The 20053-nt window shown below is 38.1% G+C and overlaps 1 protein-coding gene across 3 annotated transcripts in view; it reads right to left on the bottom strand.

Moving 5' to 3' along the window:
- Vps53 (VPS53 subunit of GARP complex) overlaps positions 1-20053 on the bottom strand; it is a 138160-nt gene that overhangs the window by 38375 nt on the left and 79732 nt on the right. For all 3 annotated transcript variants that reach the window (XM_021728148.3, XM_021728147.3, XM_005327885.4), the window contains 5 exons: positions 19645-19739; positions 10936-11178; positions 8889-9036; positions 2305-2387; positions 885-963 (listed from right to left, as the gene is read on the bottom strand). In XM_021728148.3, the coding sequence (XP_021583823.1) occupies positions 885-963; positions 2305-2387; positions 8889-9036; positions 10936-11178; positions 19645-19739 (648 nt within the window). The remainder of the gene's footprint in view (positions 1-884; positions 964-2304; positions 2388-8888; positions 9037-10935; positions 11179-19644; positions 19740-20053) is intronic.

Genomic DNA, 20053 nt, shown 5'->3' with positions numbered 1-20053 from the left:
TGATTCTAGAATAGGCATTGGTAAACTTTTACCAAGTGACTTAATAGTAAATATTTCAGCTTTGTGGGTTTTATGGTCTCCATTGCAATTACTCAATTCTATAGTAGTAGTACAACAGCAGCCATATATAGTTTATAAGTGAATGGTATGGCTATATTCCAATAAAACTTCATTTACTAAAACAGGTAGCAGACCAGATTTGGCCTACAGGCTACAGTTTGCCAACCTCTGCTCTACAAGGTTAATGTTGAATAATTATTTGGGCTTAAAATCAATAAACTTTTAATTTATTCAAGAAGCATGAGACTTTTCTACACTCGACAATATGAGAGACAAAGGATGGTATAAGACATGATCCATACACTTAAGGAATGTACAGCCTTTTGACAGAGAAAAGCCAAAAATAAGAACATGAGATAGCATGTGGTAAGTGCCAAAGGAGGACCAAGGGCTGACTGATAGATCAGGAGGATACTAGGAAATGAAGAGTTCACAACTGGATTGAATAATCTTGCAGAAAGAGTCCCTCTTAGTGGGCAAGAATGAAGAATAAGTCAGAAGTTACTGCTTTAAGCACTTAAAAAATACCCATTCTGGTGAGACCACATTAAGGTTTTCAGCACAAGTCAGATGCTAATGAAAGACAATACTGATTTTTGTCTCACCAAGCACTTTAGCTCCCTGTCTCATCCTCAAAGGACAAGCAATGGCCTAAGATACAAGATGAAGTGAGCACTTTTGGGAACCTGAGAGGTCTTTCCATTTTCCTCTCTGCTGATACTTTAAGCACTGAAGTGTCTGAAAGGAGCTGCAGGCAAAGGCCAGCAGAAACCACCTTGGTCACTCTTGGAAGTCTAGTAATAAGCCAGTTCTTAAAACCTTACCTTGCTCATGGCAGTCAAGGCAGGATCACAGGCTGCATCTAGATCCTGAACCAGCAACTGAATACTGCTGGAGATGACACTGCAAATCAAATCACTGTGGTCAATATTTTTAAAAACCACTGTTTGAAAGACTGACACAGGCCCTTCCAAATATTTTAGTCACCTGTGTAAAATTTATTTTCATTTTCCCAAACTAAAGTTTTAATGAATGACCATGAAGGAGCAGTTAGCTGTTCTTGGCTTGGACTCTTGGAGTCCACCCTCAACTCCGTCTTCAACACATACACATACACACACACACACACACACACACACACACACACACACACACACACAGAGGCAAACTCTCAGACTGCTCTTATTTGGGTGGGTCCCCACCCAGTCAAGACCTAAACTTCTACAGGTAGGCCCCTGAACTGTCATCTCCAAAACCTTCTTTGAGTTCTCTTCCAAAAGTAACTGTTTTATAAAGCTTGTAAGGTCAGGGAAAAAAGGAGAATTTTGATTTTTTTCCTCAATAAATGGTTGAGTGAAAGCTAAAGTTTGGTCCATACTTGTTCTAGTTAAAGGCAGTGGAACAGGAACTGATAATAACAAAAATATTGCAAAGTCATAACAAGGAGAGAAATATCCTAAGAAGGGTTTGCAGAACTTCTTGGACAGAGTCCACCCTTGGCCCCCTCGAACACACACACACACACACACACACACACACACACACACACACACACACACACACTCTCCCTCTCTCTCTCTCTCCCCTCTCCCCCGGCACTCCCGATGGCTAAAAGCTGGCAGTTTATGCTTTGTAATATAAAACACAGTCTGGGGTTGTAGCTCAGAGTATAGCACTTGCCCAGCATGTGTGAAGCCCTGCACTGCAAAATAAGAAAGCAAAAAAGACGGTCAGGCATAGAGGCTCATGCCCATGCCCATAGTGGTACATGCTTATGTCCCAGAGTGCTAGGGAGGCTGAGGAAGAAGATGATTTGAGCCTGGCTTGGGCAACAGAGCAAAACTTTGTCTCAAAACCAGAAAATAAACAAACAGATAAAAACTCCCTAAAACACAGGAGGATGCAGGTGGGGACAGAGGGAAAAGAGGAAAAGCCTAGAACTAGAACTTCCTATAGGGATAGCCAAGGGAGGATTTCTTCTCTTGGGTTATTCTAGACAGTGCAATGATAAAGAACAGTTAGCTAAAAGAACAACTGCATCTGAGGAGGCAGAACAGGAGGCAGCTGCCAATTTTAATGCTTCTTCTTGATGGCTAATGGAGAACAAAATGGAAATAATCCCTATCCAGCAGAAGGCCCTGGAAACCTTTTAGGTTCTGAAGTGACTATAGCCAACATCCTGACACATGCTGCCCCATGAAGGAGAAAGGACAAGCCCCAAGCAAACTTGTGTGAGGTACATACGTGCTGAATGTGTCCATTTCTCCCGTGAGATTGATTCGTTCAGTCAGACTTACATCAACTTTTTCTTTGAGTTTTTCTTCTAACTGTTAGAAAAAGAGAAACAGAAATATGTTTAATGATTATCGAAGGAGTACAATAATAATAATGTTTACTAAGTTTGATGGATCAGATACAATTCTAGACACTTTCAATGATCCTTATTTAATTCTCTCAACCCTGTAAGGAAGATTCTATTATTATCCTCATCTTCCAGGTGAGAAATTAAGATTAGCTTATCCCAGACAGTAAGCAGTAGGGCCAGAAAATGAACTTCTTCATAACCAGTGTTGTACTTTTTCTTATGACACACCAAACATTTATAGTTAATCTTGAAAAGACCCTGATTTTTAAGATATTCTCTGCCTCAAGAACTTCAGACTTGCCCACCAACACTGGAAACCTTTGCTGATGAGTGGTAGTAAAATGAGTTAATCAGTTATATTATTTATTGAGCATTACTATGAGTCAACCAGCTTGCTGAGATATTGGAGACACAGTGGTAAACCAAAGAAACACTTTAGCCTATGGCCTAAGACAGAAACACATGCTCCTGCAGCCTCAAAGAAACAAATGATTGACCAGGAACTGTAAATATCCCTGGGAATTGATTCATCTAGCAATCCTAGTCCTACCAGTCTAAGAATGAATGTTTTGTGTTCAATTAAAAAGAAATTTTTTTTTAGTTGTAGATGGGACAAAATACCTTAATTTATTTATTTTTATGGGGTGCTGAGGATTGAACCTGGTGCCTCACAGACGCTAGGCAAGTGCTCTACCACTGAGCCACAACCCCAGCCCTTGTGTTAAATTTTAAAATGTTCTTATAATCCAGGCACAATGGCACATGCCTATAATCTCATTGGCTCAGGAGGATGAGGCAGGAGGATCACAGGTTCAAGGACAGCCTCAGCAAGTTACGGAGGCCCTGAAAGAACTGGGGATGTAGCTCAGTGGTAAAACACCCTGGGTTCAATTCCCAGTACCTAAATAAATAAATATTAGATAAATTTAAAAAAATTCTCCTGGAGATGTGTAAATTAGTGTAATTTTTTTGGGGGGGTTGGGTGGGTACCAGGGCTTGAACCCAAGGGTAATTAACCATTGAGCTACATCCCAAGCCCTTTTTTTTATTTTTAATTTTGAGACAGGGTCTCACTTAAGTTGCTTAGGCAAAGCTTTGCTTAATTGCTGAGGCTGGCTTTAAACTTGTGATCCTCCTGTCTCAGCTTCCCTAGCCACTGGGATTACAGGTGTGCACTACTGTACCCAGCTAGTATAATCTTTTTGAAAGGCCATTTATTTAAAAAGCAAAACTTTAAATACATGAAGTCCTTAATCTGGTAATTTCCCATTTAGAAATGTAGTTTAATGGAATAATGAAAATAATGTACAGAGATATGCAAGTACTCCTTGCAGAATTTATTAACTCAACCAACAGTTATCAAAAGCCTATTTTGTGCCAGACTAACAGAGCAAGAGAGTTATTCAGTGAACAAAACAGGTAAGATCCTGTTCTTGTAAAGCTGACATTCTACAGTTGGCAAATGTGGAAATCATTTACATATACAAAGGGCTGATGAAACAAATGAGGGCACAGGCTTATCATGCTTAAAATCTTCAATATCCCTTCCTATTACTCTGAAAATAAAATTCAACCTTCCAACAATGATTTGCATCGAGTCTAGCTCTCTGGCCCCGACTTGCCTGTTAGCCTCCAGAGCACTGGCCTTTGAGGTCTGTAGGACACACTGGGGATTCTTTTTTTAAAATATTTTTTTAGTTATACATTGACACATTGTTTTATTTATTTTTATTTTGTTTATTTATTTTTATGTGGTGCTGAGGATAGAACCCAGGGTCTCTCATATGCGATGCAAGCGCTCTACCACTGAGTCACAACCCCAGCCCCATACACTGGGGATTCTCCTTCAGGACCTTTGTACTCCACAGTTCTACTTCTCCCAGAAGTGCTTCCTGTTCATGTCTCCTAACCGGCTCCATTGCTTTGCTACACTCTCACTTCCCAACTCATTTACATTGGGTAAATACCTGGGAATGGCAACACTGAGTCATAATGCTTTATAAGACATTGTCAAACTGTTTTCTAAAATGGCTATATCTCCCTGTGGCCAATGTTTTCTTCCCCAGCACATTAAGTCGTGTGTATGGGATAGTGGAGCACCTGATGATTAGGGATTTTGTCAGTGTGTATTTTGGAGAGTGAAAGGTTCACAACTGACTAGTATCCAAAAGAACTTGTTTGAGGAATGGCAGGCAAGGTGTGATAGTGCATGACCGTAAGTTTTCAATCTGGGACCTTAGGAAAAAAATCAAATGGCAATACATATTATTTTATATTCTGATAATGAGAATTCCAGCTGTTCCATTTGTTGCCAATATTTGACATTGTCTTTTTGACTTTTAGCCATTCTAATAGCTATTTTGCCCTTTCCTACTAATTAATGATGCTGAACACTTTCTCTTTGCTTATTTTACATTTTTATATCTTCTTTTATGAAATGTTTTGCCCATTTAAATGGGTTGTTTGCCTTTTTATTGGTGATATTAGGTGCTCTTTGTGTATCCTATATTTTTCCAAGTCTGTGGCTCGTCTATTTTCTTAATGGAGTCCTTTGATAAGCAGAAAATTTTAATTTTGATGAAGGCCAATGTATAAAAAAAATTCCTTTTTCTGGTTAGTATCCTGACCAAACAATCTTTGTATACCCAAGGTTGTGAAGATCTTTTCCTGTTTTTCTTGTAGAAGCTTTGTGATTCTGAGCTTTATATTTAAGTCTATGATGTGTGTGTGTGTTTGTTTCTTGGAATTGAACTCAAGGGTAATCTCAACTGATACATTCCCTAGCCCTTTTTATTTTAATTTTGTTTTACTTTTAATTTTTTCTTTCTATTTTTATTTTGAGACAGGAGCTCGCTCAGTTGTCCAGGTTAGCTTCCAATTTGTGATCCTCCTCCCTCAGTCTCCTGCATTGCTGAGATTACAGACACACACCATTGACCTGATCTATGATCCATCTTTTCTTTTTAATATATTTTTTAGTTGTAGATGGACAATATCTTTATTTAACTTATTTATTTATATGTGGTGCTGAGGATCGAACCCAGTGACTCACATGTACTAGGCAAGTACTCTACCATTGAGCCACAGTCCCAGCCCCTCTTATCCATCTTGAATTAAGTTTTGTGCATGGTATGAGGAAGGAGTTCAGGCTGTTGTACATATTTAAAATCTGCTAACCAAGATGGGCATGGTGATGCATGCCTGAATAGTCATGATTTTTAGAAAGAGTTTTTTTTCTCTATTTAATTGACTTGGCACCTTTGTAGAAAATCATTTGGTCATATACATGTAGGTCCATTTCTAAACTCATTCTGTTCCACCAATTTATTTGTCTATACTTATACCACTCTGACACTGCCTTGATTACTATAGCTTTGTAGTAAGTTTGGTGCTAGATGCTGAGGATTGAACCAAGGGCCTCATACTTACTTGGTAAGGATTCTCCATTCCCCTGAACTACACCCACAGCAATATATAGTAAATCTTGAAATCACATAATAATATCATCCAATTATTTTCTTCTTTTTCAATATTGTCTAGTTCTCTATAAACTTTTATTGACCATATCTTTAAAATAGCTTCCTGAAATTTTTTAAAAAACATATATTCTTTAAATATATATATATATATATATATATATATATATATATTTAGTTGTAGTTGGGCACAATACCTTTATTTTATTTATTTATTTTTACGTGGTGCTTAAGATTGAACCCAGCGCCTTGCATGTGGTAGGCAAGGCTCTACCCCTGAGCCACAACCACAACCCAGCCTCCTGGGATTTTGATAGGGAACTGTGCTAAGCTATATTCCCTAGGTATCTGATATTTTAAGTGGCTATTGTAAGTACCATTTTTAAAAATAAATTATCCTGGACTGGGGATGTGGCTCAAGCTGTAGCGCACTCGCCTGGCATGCATGTGGCCCGGGTTCGATCCTCAGCACCACATACAAACAAAGATGTTGTGTCCTCTGAAAACTAAAAAAATATATATATATATTTAAAAATTCTCTCTTTCTTTAAAAAAATATAAATAAATAAATAAATTATCCTTTTTAGGATAGTTTTAGATTTATAGAGCAATTGGAAAAATAGTTCAGAGAGTTCCCATATACCACATACCCATTTTCCCACATTATGGACATTAGGCCTACCCTAAATCCAAGATGATCTCATCTTGAGGTACTTAATTACATTTGCAAAGACCATAATTTCCAAATAAGACCACATTTCTAGGTAAGGGAGAGGTTAGGACTTTTAATACTAGTTCTTGATACTTCTCCTGCTTTTTTATTTTTTTGTACCAAGGATTGAACCCAGGGGCTCTTAACCACTGAGCTCTTTTTTACTTTTTAATTTTGAGACAGAGTTGCTTAAGGCCTCAAAAAATTGTCAAGGCTGGCTTTGAACTTGCAATCCTCCTGCCTCAGACTCCCAGACTGTTGGGATTACAGGCAAGCACCACCAGACTCAACTTCCTGCTTTTTTTTTAAATGACATGCTATCTCAGGTTCATCTGCTCATCTTACACATTTCTTGCTCCAGACATGGAATTAGTCATTTATCCATAAATCTCTCATTTCTTTTAGTGGAAAATGGTATTTAGAGATCCAGGCGGCTAAGAATGTATTTATTTTTATAAACAGTATAATCAATTTTCACTAAATTATTAAAAAAAAAAAAAGCTACACATACCATGAGTCATCAAAATGGTCTCTGATCTACTAATACTTCTAGAATTTTAAAGATTATTCTAGAAAAATAATGTGAAACATTTAAAATACTGTATTCTAAAAGATATTCTTAGGATTATTTATAATTTGATGTAGTAAAAACAATTATTAAGGATACTGTTAAATAATTCATGTTATAGCCCCTTAATGGAATGTTAAAAGATGCTAGTAACAAAGACATTTTAGTAACAAGACAAATGCTAATGCTATGACAGCAACAATAAAAGAATGTAAAAACTGAATTAAGATTATAATATTCAAAACTGTTTATAAAAATGATTGAAAGAAAATAACCCAAGTTGCTGATATGATTATTTGAGGGTATGGGACTATAAGTAATAATTTTTATACTATGTTTTTTCTTTTTTATTATGGTGATTTTATCTTTTTTTTTTTTTGAACTGAGGATTGAACCCAAAGGTGCTTTACCAGTGAGCACACCCTGAGCCCTGTCTTTTTGTGATGTCAATAGCCAGTGATGTATAGCCCTTTTTGTTTTTTATTTTGAAGCAGGATTTCACTAAGTTGCCAAGGCTAGTCTCAAACACTGATCCTCCTGCCTCAGCCTCCAGAGGAACTGGGATTATAGGCATGCACCATTGTACTCAGCTTGGTTATTTTATTTTAAAAATAATGTCATTCTGTATGTGTAGGCTTTCTCTTTTGCACATATGCAAAATACTTAAATAGTGTTTCTTCATCAAAACTCTGGGACCCCTCCCTTGGAGGTCCTGGTAGATAATGACATCCTGCTCTGGGGTCCTGGGCACTAAATGTATTGCTGACTCTGGCTTCAAGACCAAACTTTTGCAGGTCATTTCTATGCAACTCAATGTGACCATTCTCCAAGCAGAATATGTTACTGCCTCTGCCTCTATTGCTGGCTGGCTGACTTCAACTCTGCAGTCCTCATAGAAACATTTCCTATTTGGCCTTCTGTGCCCTGGATTACATAACATTTAGCTGTAATGTCTGAACTATCATCTATGACTATCTTCCCATGATCTAGACATGAGTAAATGATATACACAAGAATGGAAGAGCAGAACCTTTCCATATTATTTTCTTTCTTTTAGACTTAGGTGGCTCCAAGAATAAATGAAAAAAATAACTTCTAATCATCCCATGTCTAAGACTGAATGGAAATTTTCTCTGGGTCTTCTGCAAAATCAGTTGCTGAACTTCTGCCACTTGGGGGGTTCCAGTAGAGGCATCACCCCTTCCTGCTTCACAGTTCCTGAACGTCAGCATCCAAACAATGGTTTTTTGTTTTAGCAGATGCAGAATGCTATGTAAACTTCAGGAGACTCTCAAAAGCCCAAGGGAGTTCACTTAGTTTAATAAAGCTTCTGAGAATGGAATAACTGGTTGTGACTCATTGCCACCAAATGTGGGGCCCAGTACCATTAAGTTTGTTACTGTTTTTCTCATATGGGAGACAGTGCTACTGACCTACTTTTAAGAGTTCATGCTTGCTGAGTGGCTCAACTACTTAAGGGAGACCAGTCATACTTTCTTGCACAGTCTCCTTTTAACAAGGCTTTCTGTAAGATGGCTCTCTCAGCAGTCTCCTGGCTGGATAGTAAGTTTTCCCCTGTGGGAGGCCAACCGCTCTACCCAAGATTGAATGCGACCTTTTGGGGCTCATGCTCTTCATTCTCAGCTATGAGTCCAGGGAGTCCAGGAAAAGGAGGTGGTACATGGGCAGCAGGGATGGTTGGCTCACCTGCTGGGTGGTGGCCAAACAGTATTCTGCTGTGCTCAGTATGCTGCAGATGAGGCAGAGCTCCTCGAGAGTGAATTTGGCCACTTCTGAGCCCTCCTTTTCCTTGAGAAGACTGCTGATGGTCAACCCTCCACTGCTGGTTGTGGTTCTGAAGAAAGGGAACAGACACTTGTCAGGCTTGAACTTCTAATTTGTTTCTTGAATGGAAACTACACATTTTAAGACAAAGAAAAAACGGGAAAGAAAGGCTGGCTGTGGCCCAAACAAATCCACATCTAATGAGTCCTTTTCCTACTGACCTTACCTTGACTATCATCTGTTTAGACACTCTGCACCATTAGGAGTAGGAAGAGACAATGCCAAGAGTGAGTCAGTAATCAGTCGTATTAACTATGACAAGCTGACACTTGCTGGGCTGCCTATCACTTTAGCTTTGAATTTCCTAATTCATAGAACTCATTTGGAATCATTGATAGCACAAAAGTTGCTACCCAACTGTTTCAACTAAGAAAATTCTGCACTGGAATTTAATAAAAGTTATGTAGAGGGAGGAGTACAAAAGTAAATAAGACACTGTTCCTTCCTGAAGCCCTTACTCAAGAGATCAAAAGGCAGCTCCCATCCTCTGTGATTACAGTTTTTGAGGGGCAGTCCCTCGTCCATATAAGATCTAAGGTAACAATAATTACCCACTCTTATGTGGATCTTTCAGAATCCTCTGCTGGTTCTTTTTGCCCTGCCCCATTTCTGTGAACAGTGTGTCTTTATAAACTAACAAAATTCCAGCTGAGTGTACCATTTGTTTCTTGCTGGGACACTAACTAAGACATATGGGAACATGCTCACAGGATATTAAGTGAAAGCTGCAGGGTATAAGACTATCAGTGACAGAGTCCCAATTCTATTACACTAACAAACCAAAGCACACATCTCACACATATTTATATATATACACACACACACACACACACACACGAATAAAGAATGGAAAAAATATACAAAAAGTCAAACAGTGTTTCTTTGGGTGGTGAGATTATAGGTGATTTTCATTTTCTTTCTTGTGCTTTTCTGTGCTTTCTATGCTATAATGAACTTGTATTATCTTGATAATCAGGACAAAAGTTATTAAATTTTACAAATAATTTTTGTCATAGATAAAGAAAAAAACCTTCTCATTACTAAACTATACTCAACACTTAAAATATCCTGTGTAGCACAGGATTCTATTCTCTTTCTTCCAAATAATATAAAACTCTCATTTGTGACACATTTGAGTAACAATGATAGAAACTAATTCTCAAATTGTTGATTTACCCATGGGGATAGTTTATAAATACTAAGTTCAGAAGCATTATATTAGATCATGTTGCAGTAGAAATGAGTACATAATCAAAACATCTCTAAAATGGTAGTTCAATGATCCACATGTTTTAAGTAACAAACAATATAACAATCTTTTAAAGTCTCAGAATATAGTGGGGTCACTGTAATCAGGAGCTGTACTGTGTAATCCCCCTCCTCACAAATCCTACCACATCTTTAAACATCAGACATCCAGCATAGCAAGATATACAAACAAGAGAGATTTTGGGAACCTAATCAAGACAGGGAAAAACTGGATGCATGCTTCCATCTATCACTGTAGGACATAATCACACTGAATGAGGCTTGAAAATAATTACCTATGCTATTGAATAGTTATTTCCATCACCTCATTTTTTTTTTGGTGGGGGGAGTAGCTATTGTTGAATCTATGTAAGTTAAATACTTATACATAATAGGACTGACTCCCTAGAGTCCACCATGGTATGATGTAACCTACACTGGCAGCCAGGGGGGCATCTCTGCTAATGGTCTTGATCAGCTGTGGAATGTCATCAGAAAGGAAACAGCATCAGATCCTTGGGGACTCAGTAAGAGTGTTTTCCGCCTTACTGCTCTTGGCAGTTCAGTAAACAACTACAGAATGGATTTCCTTAAAGATTCCCATATTTAGGAATATTCCAAATCTCACTTTATTGTTCTGACTGTGCAGAGCGGGACTCACTTGGGCAGGTTGCCAGAGAGGATTTTCCAGGCGTATTCTCGGAGGTACTTCTGGAAAATGGTTGTCAGGGCAATCATTGGCTCCCCGGTACTGAGCTGTGAGCACTGTACCATGCACTTCTTGTAGTAGACGAAGAGGTCAGCACAGCTGGGGAGCACAGCGCCCCCCTCATCAGTGTTGGGCTTAGGTGGCCCCTGGGCTTTGAAATCGGCCACAAACCTATCAATCAGCTCTCCAAGGTTTCTAGGAAGAAGAAACTAAAATGTTATTTCACTTCCAAAAAGATATAGCAAATGTGCTTGTTTACAAAATGTTCATAAATTGCTACCTTAATTAATCATTACTGATGTTTCTGAAATTTAAAATTGGGTTCATTTTTATCAGTCATCATTTACCACCATCATTCATCCTATAATAGGAATCATGATTAAATTAAATAACCATTAAAATAACAGCAGCAAGAGAGTTTGGCATCTATGCACTGCTTCAAACTTCTCAAAGCATTTCATGATCGCTTTTGATCCCAAACTCAATGGCAGAACTGAGTTCATAAATCTACCATTTGAGTAAATATACTACTCCTACCACCATTTAGCACCATTCCCTTTTCCACAAATTAAAACCCCATGGAGTAATGATAGTGATCACTTTCTAAACACTTATGATGTGCCAGATGTCATGGCATAAGCATTTATAAGCATCATCTCACTGAACTTCATTTATTCTTCATAATAATCTTCTGAAGTAGGTAACAGTACTATCTTCCTTTTCAAAAAAGTTAGGTAAAGAGAAGTTAAGCACCTTGTTCAAGGTCATTTGCAAGAAAGTAGGGAAGCCATAGTTCAAAAGCAAGCAGTCTGCCTCCAAGTCTTATGTTTTTCAAGACTCTATTTCACAAAAAAGGTTATGATGTCAGCAGAGATTTAGACACCATCAACCTGAAATGGTCCACAGGATGGATGCCTAAAGAAAGATAAACTTAAAAATAAACAAACAAAAACTAATGCTTTCCTTCTTCATTCAGTTTGTAATTTCTTCTTAGAACTTCTAGAATCAAGGATATATGAAACTCTTGGGAGAAGAATGGGTAGAAGCAGCTTCAGGCCAGCCCCAGGCCACAGTGGTGATAGTGGTTGCAATCTGTCTCCCCATTCCCATTCAAGCATCCCTGAATTTGCTCCAATCACCCCAAGTCATCACTAGCTAGAATCCGGCAGGGCTATAACCACTGATCTCTATGAGGTTGTGCTATGTGGATAATGGGAGGCTGCCACTCTTTGACATGTGGCACCTTTTTAGGCAGCTGTCTAAAGCCAAAGGAATCCAGCTGTGTTTTTAAAATGTATTTATACAATAGGAAGAAAAAGACAAGAACCACACACCGCATCAATTAGCAGGAATAGGAAAAAATTGACATTTTACTCAAGTGATTTTGTTATTCAAAGTTTACTATATCCAGATGTGGCTACTCTGCCCTCAAAGAGACTCAAGCTTAGGCTAGGTCTTTGTAGTAACAGAAAGCAGAGAAGAACCTCATTAATTGACCTTGGAAAGTTCCATAATCACCACCCCACTCCACAACCTCTTCTTGCCCTACTTTTCCATCTATCCTCCCACCTCTCTTCCATGGTTGACCTCCACTCTGGCCAGTCACCCTGTAGGTCCTCTGCTTCACCTCCTTCCCTGTCAACTGGGCCTCTGCCTATTGCCTCCCTGGCCAAAGCACACTCCTTCCACTTCAGCTTGGCTCAGGCCTCACTGTGCAATTCCAAGTCACAGCAATCCTCTCTGAACTGGAATTCCTGTCATTTGCCATTAGATTTTTTTCCTTTCTTTTTCTTGTGATCCTGGGAATCAAACCCTGGACCTCACATATGCCAGTCAAATGTCCTACCACTGAGCCATATCCCATGCCCTCCACTTAACTTTTTAACACTTTTAGTTTCCAGTATAAGGATGCCAAATGGTCAAAAAACACTCCAAGTTTCTCCCACCCTGAGACCATGGTGGGCAATTCTAATTAACAATGTCGTATTTTTACTGATCAACAGTGTAATTCTAGAATCCTTGAGTCACCATTTTAGCCAGTCACTTCTCATAAGCTGAAGCTGGTACAAAAAGTGAAAGCTGCTTGCTTTAAAGTAGTAGAATCCTGCATTTCATGTCGGTTATCATAAGCTCCCTATTAGTTGGGAGGATGTATATGTAGTAGCTCAACTTCCACATTTTGTTCCAAAGAGATAGGGATGAAATGGTGGGAAGGTGGACATGGGATAGGGCTGCTAAAGTGGAAGAGAACCTGTAACAGAAAGCAAAAGATTCCACTTGAGTCTGCTTAGGAGAGATTCTAATCTCTCCCTCAATGGTACCAACCAAAACAGGGGCCAGAGCTCTTAAGTGTTTTTACTTTAATCACTCATCTGTTCCTCTAAAAGCTGGAGACTTAACTCACCTACTTCCTATTTCACAGCCAACCTGATGAATAAGATTATAATTAATTATGATCATATAGCATAAAGAAAATTTATACATGAAAACCTCTAAAGATTGTTGTTTTGCTGAAAGTCCACTGAGTAACTTTTGACATTGCTTTCTAGTATACATGATAAATAGTCAAGGAAATCTTCCCTGCTCTGCCTTCTTTCACTCTCTGCATTAGATGCTTTGATACCATGCAAGACATCAGAAACTGAAGAGACCTTTTTTCATAGAATAAGCAGTAAAAGCTACCCTAATGTGAATGGGTAAGGATCATTAGGGTTTTAAGTATTTTTTTTTTTAGTTGTAGATGGACATAATATCTTTATTTTGTTTATTTAGTTTTATGTGGTGCTTGGGACTGAACCCAGTGCCTCATACAGCTAGGCAAGCGCTCTACCCCTGAGCTACAATACAACCCCATCCCAGGATCATTAGTTTTGAGTATATGATCCTATCCAGCCAAATACTGATTGAACCCCTTACTATGAGGAATGCCTGAAGGACTGTCAGAAGATATAAATGAATTCAACTTTAAGAAGAAAGGTTATCATTTCTTCCAGGCATCAAACGTACCCTGAGTTTTGGCAAGATCTTCATGCAAGACTCATGGAGAAAAAGATGTCTGACACAATGTCTGACCTTCTGACTAGAATCACAAAGAGGTCTTTTTTATACCCTAAGACAACAACCCAGTAAGAGTTTACAAAGTGTCAAGTCCTGACCCAGGTGCTTATGGGTTAGGACAGTCCTTGCTATTAGACTTGAGAAATTAAGAACTTTGCACTTAGAATATTTAGTTTTCAAGACAGTAACAAAATGCTAATTTTGCAGTACAGACAGTATGACAATTTGATTTTGACAAAGAAAATAAGAGAAGGCTACAGAATAAGTTTTGTAGCAGATTCAGAGAGGGAAGTGAGCACAGCACATGTATATGAGGAAGAGGATGGGAAGGGGGAGAAATAGTTGGTTGAAGTCAAAGACAAAAATGAGAAAAGTCTGATCTTCAGTCAGACTTTTATACTCTTCTTCTGAATTACCACAGCAACCTACTCATACATTTTTACATTTTTCCCTTATTGCTGTGTACCACAATCTTTTTTTTTGGTCTGTCTCTTTTACTAGGCTACAAGCCTAGTCTGCACTGTGTTAAATGTTTTCTAAGTATAATTTTATTTAATCTTCCCAATAGCTTTGAGTAAAAGGCCTTATTATCCCTATTTTATACATGTATAAACTAAGCCTGAGAATAGAAAATAATTTGTCCAAGGTTACAGAATTTATTGAAGTTGGAATCTGAACTTGGGTATGTCTGACTCCAAGCTCTATCCACTCTGTGATGATATGATTTCTGAACTATAAAGTGCTAGCAGACATATGGTATTACTGCTGTTACTTACTTTCTCCTCAGCTTGAAGAAACATACCATGGATGTGTGGTTTCTTTTACTCTCATCCCTGCAGCTTCAGTTTGTGCCCAAGAACTGTGTAAGTATTTGAGGTCATGTGAGATTATATTGGGGGCTCTACTAACAAATGAAATGTCCTAGAAGTGAAGACTATTGCAGAGTGGCATCAGTACAGGGATAGATTAAAACAAGTGTGCTGGGGGGATCATCTCACTGCCAACTGAACTTAACCATGAATGACCAAGCCAATTTCTTCTGGTGGATCTGCAGTCAGCATTGTTAAAAATGATATTCTGATTAGGAAGTAAGGTGGGCAAAGATGCCAGTTAGAAAGGTGGCAAGAGAAGCAGGAAGTCAGCAAGGGTCAAGTAGCTTACAATCCCCAGAAAGTTACAGAACTGTTCATTCAAGGGTACTCACACTAATAGACACCCATTCCCCTTCTCTTTTTTGGGGGGCTAGGGATTTGGATATGGGGAGGCCAGGGAGGTTGGAGAACCAAGGTTTGGCTTGAGTAGGGCTGGGAGACAGTTTACATAAGGGAAAATGTAGTAAATAATTGAAGATGTTGGGAGCAAAGTTTCTCACTGTTGTCGAAGATAGTTACCATTGTGGGGTGGGGAGATTAAAGTAATTCCTGTGGTATTAAATTAGAATCAAAGGTATAGCATAAGCTTGTGATTTTTAATAGATAAGTAGATAAAAAAAGATGTGTATGTATATATAAATGCATGTAAGCAATGATACACACACACACAGCAATGAGCATACTGAATACTCAGAATGTGGTTCCTAAATATCACTTTCCACCAACACAACAAGAGATCACTGGATACACAGATAACCCAGAGTTGGCTATGAATGTATAAGATAAGCCTGGTATATATAATTGTGCCAGAATGAAGGAAAATACTCAAAAAACTGACAGGGATATGTTAAAAAAAATAAAAAGCCAGCTTGGAGAGGTTCCTTCTGGTCAAATTAGGGACAATTTAATCATTAAGTAATAATAGATCCTGAAAAAGAAAAGGGACATGAATGAAAAACTTGGTAAGATTCAAATAAGGTTTGGAGATTAGTAAGTGCTATTGTACCAACAATAACTTGTTAGTTTTAATCTCTGCTATTATTGTGCAAAATGTCAACATTAGGGGGTTGAGGGTAAAGAAAATATGGAAAATCTATACAATTTAAAAATTTTTTGTAGGTATAAATTTATTCCAATATAAAGAAAATGAGGAAAAAGACAATAAAGAATATATGTATTGAATAAAATAGGAATTCACGAGCCAGGCCAAAATAGATAAGTAAGGGAGAAGTAAACGCTTTTTCTTAAAGTAGAATGCCAACTAATGAGTGTAGAAGAAGTGATGGAAGTAAAACAGCAACATTTGGAAACCATCATAGTCATAAATGACTCAGGCAAGAATCGTCAATGGGTGGTTAAAAAAAAAAGTAAAGGTTTCTCTGAACACTTGTTAATTGCTTGTTAATAAATTCAGAAACCTGGCAGACAACATCAAAGCCAACTAATAAAAATGAACATCTTGGGCTGGGGTTGCAGCTCAGCAGTAGAGCGCTTGCCTAGCACCTGTGAGACACTAGGTTCGATCCTCAGCACCACACAAAAATAAATAAATAAAATAAAGGTATTGTGTCCACCTACAACTAAAAAAAATTTTTTTTAAATGAACATCTCAAGATCATTGAGAACAAACTGACAATGTATGCCTCCTGATCTGAATTACTAAGAACACAGCACCATTGCTGCATATATAAATCATGAGGAAAGATGAGAGAAACCCAAACTGAGGGACATTCCACAAAGTTACTGGCCTATACACTTCAAAAATTTCAAGGTCATGGAAGGTAAAGGACTGACTTCCATTTCTGGACTGAAGGAGAAAGAAGGAACAAATAAATGCAACCTGTGATCCTGGAATGGATCCTGAGTGGATTAAAAATAAACATGATTGGGACAACTGGTAAAGTGGAATGGAGTCTATGGGTTACATGATAATGCTGTATCCAAGTTAATTTCCTGATTTTGATGTTTATGCTGTAGTTATACAGATTGTATCCTTATGTTTAGAAAACATACATTGAAACATGAAGGAGGGGCTGGGGCTGTAGCTCAGTGGTAGAGCGCTTGTCTTGCAGGTGTGAGGCACTGGGTTTGATCCTCAGCACCACATAAAAATAAAGATATTTGTGTCCATCTACAACTAAAAAATATATTAAAATAAAACATGAAGAGTAATGGGACACACTGACTGCAACTAAAGAATTCAAATGGTTCAAAAAAATGTATGTGTATATATACACACGTGTGTATGAGAGAAAGCTGGGATGGGTAACTGATAACTATGGGGTCTGCACGAAGAACATAAAAGAGCCCTATGTACAATTTTTGTACCTCTTTGGTCAGTTGGAATTAATTAAAAATAAACAACAAACAATTAGTTACAGAGAAACTCTAGGCTTGACAAAGTCAGAAAGGGGAATGGGGAGCTCTATTTTAACAAGCTGTTACAGGAACTCAGGAAAATGGGCAAAAATGGCATCATCAATAACTTCTCTGACTAATAAATAAAACAGAATGGAGTGAAGACAGTGACTAGGTAGAACTCTCTTCTGCAGAATCAGTCAAGGGAAATCACTATATATTCCTGAGTAAAGATACTAACTTCTTCCTTGAACAAAAATAAAAATTGAGAAAACCACTTCAAGCATGTGAAGACAGCTTAGCCTAATCTGCGTAAGAGGTGGCCACTGGGACTCTTACTTCTTGCTTCCTCCCTGAGAACTGGTTCCTCAGGTCTCCTACTATTGCTTGGCTTTTGGTTGGGGCAGGTGCTGCCAGAATATTCCTTGGGTAGGTGGGAGGCTGGGGAGGCGAGAAGATGAACTCCATGCCAGGCCCAGAAGGAGACTGGCAACATTGATAATGTTGCCTACCTACACAGGAGTCCTAACCAGATCATGGGGAGGGGTTTGAGGGTGTGGTTCAGTGGTAGAACACTTCCCCAGCAATGAGCAAGGCCTTGGGTTAGATCCCCAGCATCACCAAAACCCACCCCGCCCCCCCCCAAAAAAACACAAAAAAACAGAGAGAGAGAAAGAAACCAATCAGGGATCAGGGGAGGACAAGGCAGGAATAGTTCCTAAGCACCATTTACTGTATGCAAGGACCACTATTGTTACCTTATTTCACTCTCACCACAAAACAATGACATAAGCATTATAAACTTCACTGTATAGAGAACAAAATATTGGTGGAAAGGCTAAGTAGCATGCTCACATCCCAGACTAGTAAGTTCAGAGTTCTGATTCAAATCCAGGTCTATCTGGCACTCAGGTCCTCACTCTTCCACTATACTGTGCTTTGTGTCCTCTGGGAGCTGGTAAACAATCTAAGACTTTTCTCCTTTGATTTTTATAGTAGAGTAGTAACTACACGAAATTAGTCCCACCTGAGTTCCTTTCCTAGCCTCAGGATTCTTTGACTGAGGTGGCAGAAAGGCTTCCTAAAAAACCCATGAAATTATACTCAAAATTAGTATGTGGGTATAATTGGACTCTTTTTTTCTTAAACAACAAAATCTATAGTTTTCAATGGATTCTCAAAAGGATCTATAATTCACAAAAGGTTAATAACCACTGTTTTTGGCATCAATTTATCTGACTCCTCTGACAGAAGAGAAAATGGAGTTCTTAAACTCTATCTTCTACTTAAACTTCTGCCGTTTAATTTGGAGTTACCATAACATAACCTACTCAGTCCTCCTTCCTGAAAAAAAAAAAGCTGGTCAATACCCTCTAAAAGAGTCTAGGCCATGAAAGATAAAGAAAAAACAAAAAACTATTCAAGATTAAGGGAGACTGAGGAGACCTGGTGGCTAAACACAAAATTATTAGAGGTCCTGGACCAGAAGAAGAACATTTGCAAGACAATATTACTTTTCTGATTTTGATAATTGTGATTATATACAATGTTAATATTATCTGGGGAAGGGTATATGAGAATTTTTTGTTCTATTTTTGTAATTTTTTTGATAGTCAAAATTACTTCAAATGAAAAGTAAAATTATACTTGAAAACATATACTTTAGAGATAAAGCTTTCTTACAATGTCCAAAGCCTGACATTGTAAAGTTTTGTGAGCTGCCAAATGTCAGAACTCAATGAGAGCTAAGTACCCACAAGGGGCTTCTGAGATTTATACAGGGCTGTATTATAGCAAAACTCAGACTTTTGGCCAGGTGTAGTGACACATACCTATAATCCCAGTGACTACAGTGATGCAGGAGGCTAGGACAGGAGGATCACAAGTTCAAGTCTAGCCTCAGCAACTCAGCAAGGCCCTCAACAACTTAGTGAGATCCTATCTTAAAATAAAAAATAAAAATAGGGGTTGGGTTGTGGATCAGTGGTAGAGCACTTGCCTAGCACAGATGAGGCATATTTTAAAAATACTAAATGAAGATACTGTGTCCATCTACAACTAAAAAAAAAAAAAAAATCAAATAAATAAATAAGTGGGGTTTAATTAAAAAAAATCCTCAGACTTCTGACATTATAGACAAAATAACTGATAATATTCAAAAGATATAAAAATATCTTTTTTTCTTTTTTTGTGGTATTGGAGATAGAATCCAGGGCCTCTTTCATGCTAAGGTCCTTAATGAGCTCCAGGGGGGGGTCACAGGTATATCAAGTCTCTCCTTCTGCTTCTGAAAGGAGTTGTGCCCTTGTAAGACTCAACATGACCAGAAGGTGTAGAAATGTTGACTGAAATCAGCAAAGTGCCTGTCACTTACTTATCCTGGGACTCAATATACACATACAGATGAGGCTCAAAACACTTGGAAACAATGCCATGAAATGGGTTGTCTGGGACTTTAGGCTTCTTTGGCTGGAAGAAAAAAGAGAGAAAAAGTAAAGAGAAATCCAAAATTTGAGTAATCTTTGCAAATTTTCAAGCAATTTCAAAGAAAACATCACTTCAAAGTATACTTTTAGATTATAGGTAAACAAATACTCAATGTAATGAAGTAGGAATATGTCTTACATTATGACTCATCCCAGTCTGTGAATGAGACACCAGCTTTGTTAGCATTATTTACTTGCTGTGTATGATGAAAGATTTACTGCTACTTAGATAACACATGCATTTTCATTTTGGCAGTTATTCATCATCTGATTGATATTTTAAATTTTAAATCCTGG

Source organism: Ictidomys tridecemlineatus, chromosome 3 (assembly GCF_052094955.1).
Source record: "Ictidomys tridecemlineatus isolate mIctTri1 chromosome 3, mIctTri1.hap1, whole genome shotgun sequence".
In the NCBI taxonomy this organism is placed as follows: domain Eukaryota; kingdom Metazoa; phylum Chordata; class Mammalia; order Rodentia; family Sciuridae; genus Ictidomys; species Ictidomys tridecemlineatus.
This window is presented reverse-complemented; position numbering and strand designations above follow the sequence as displayed.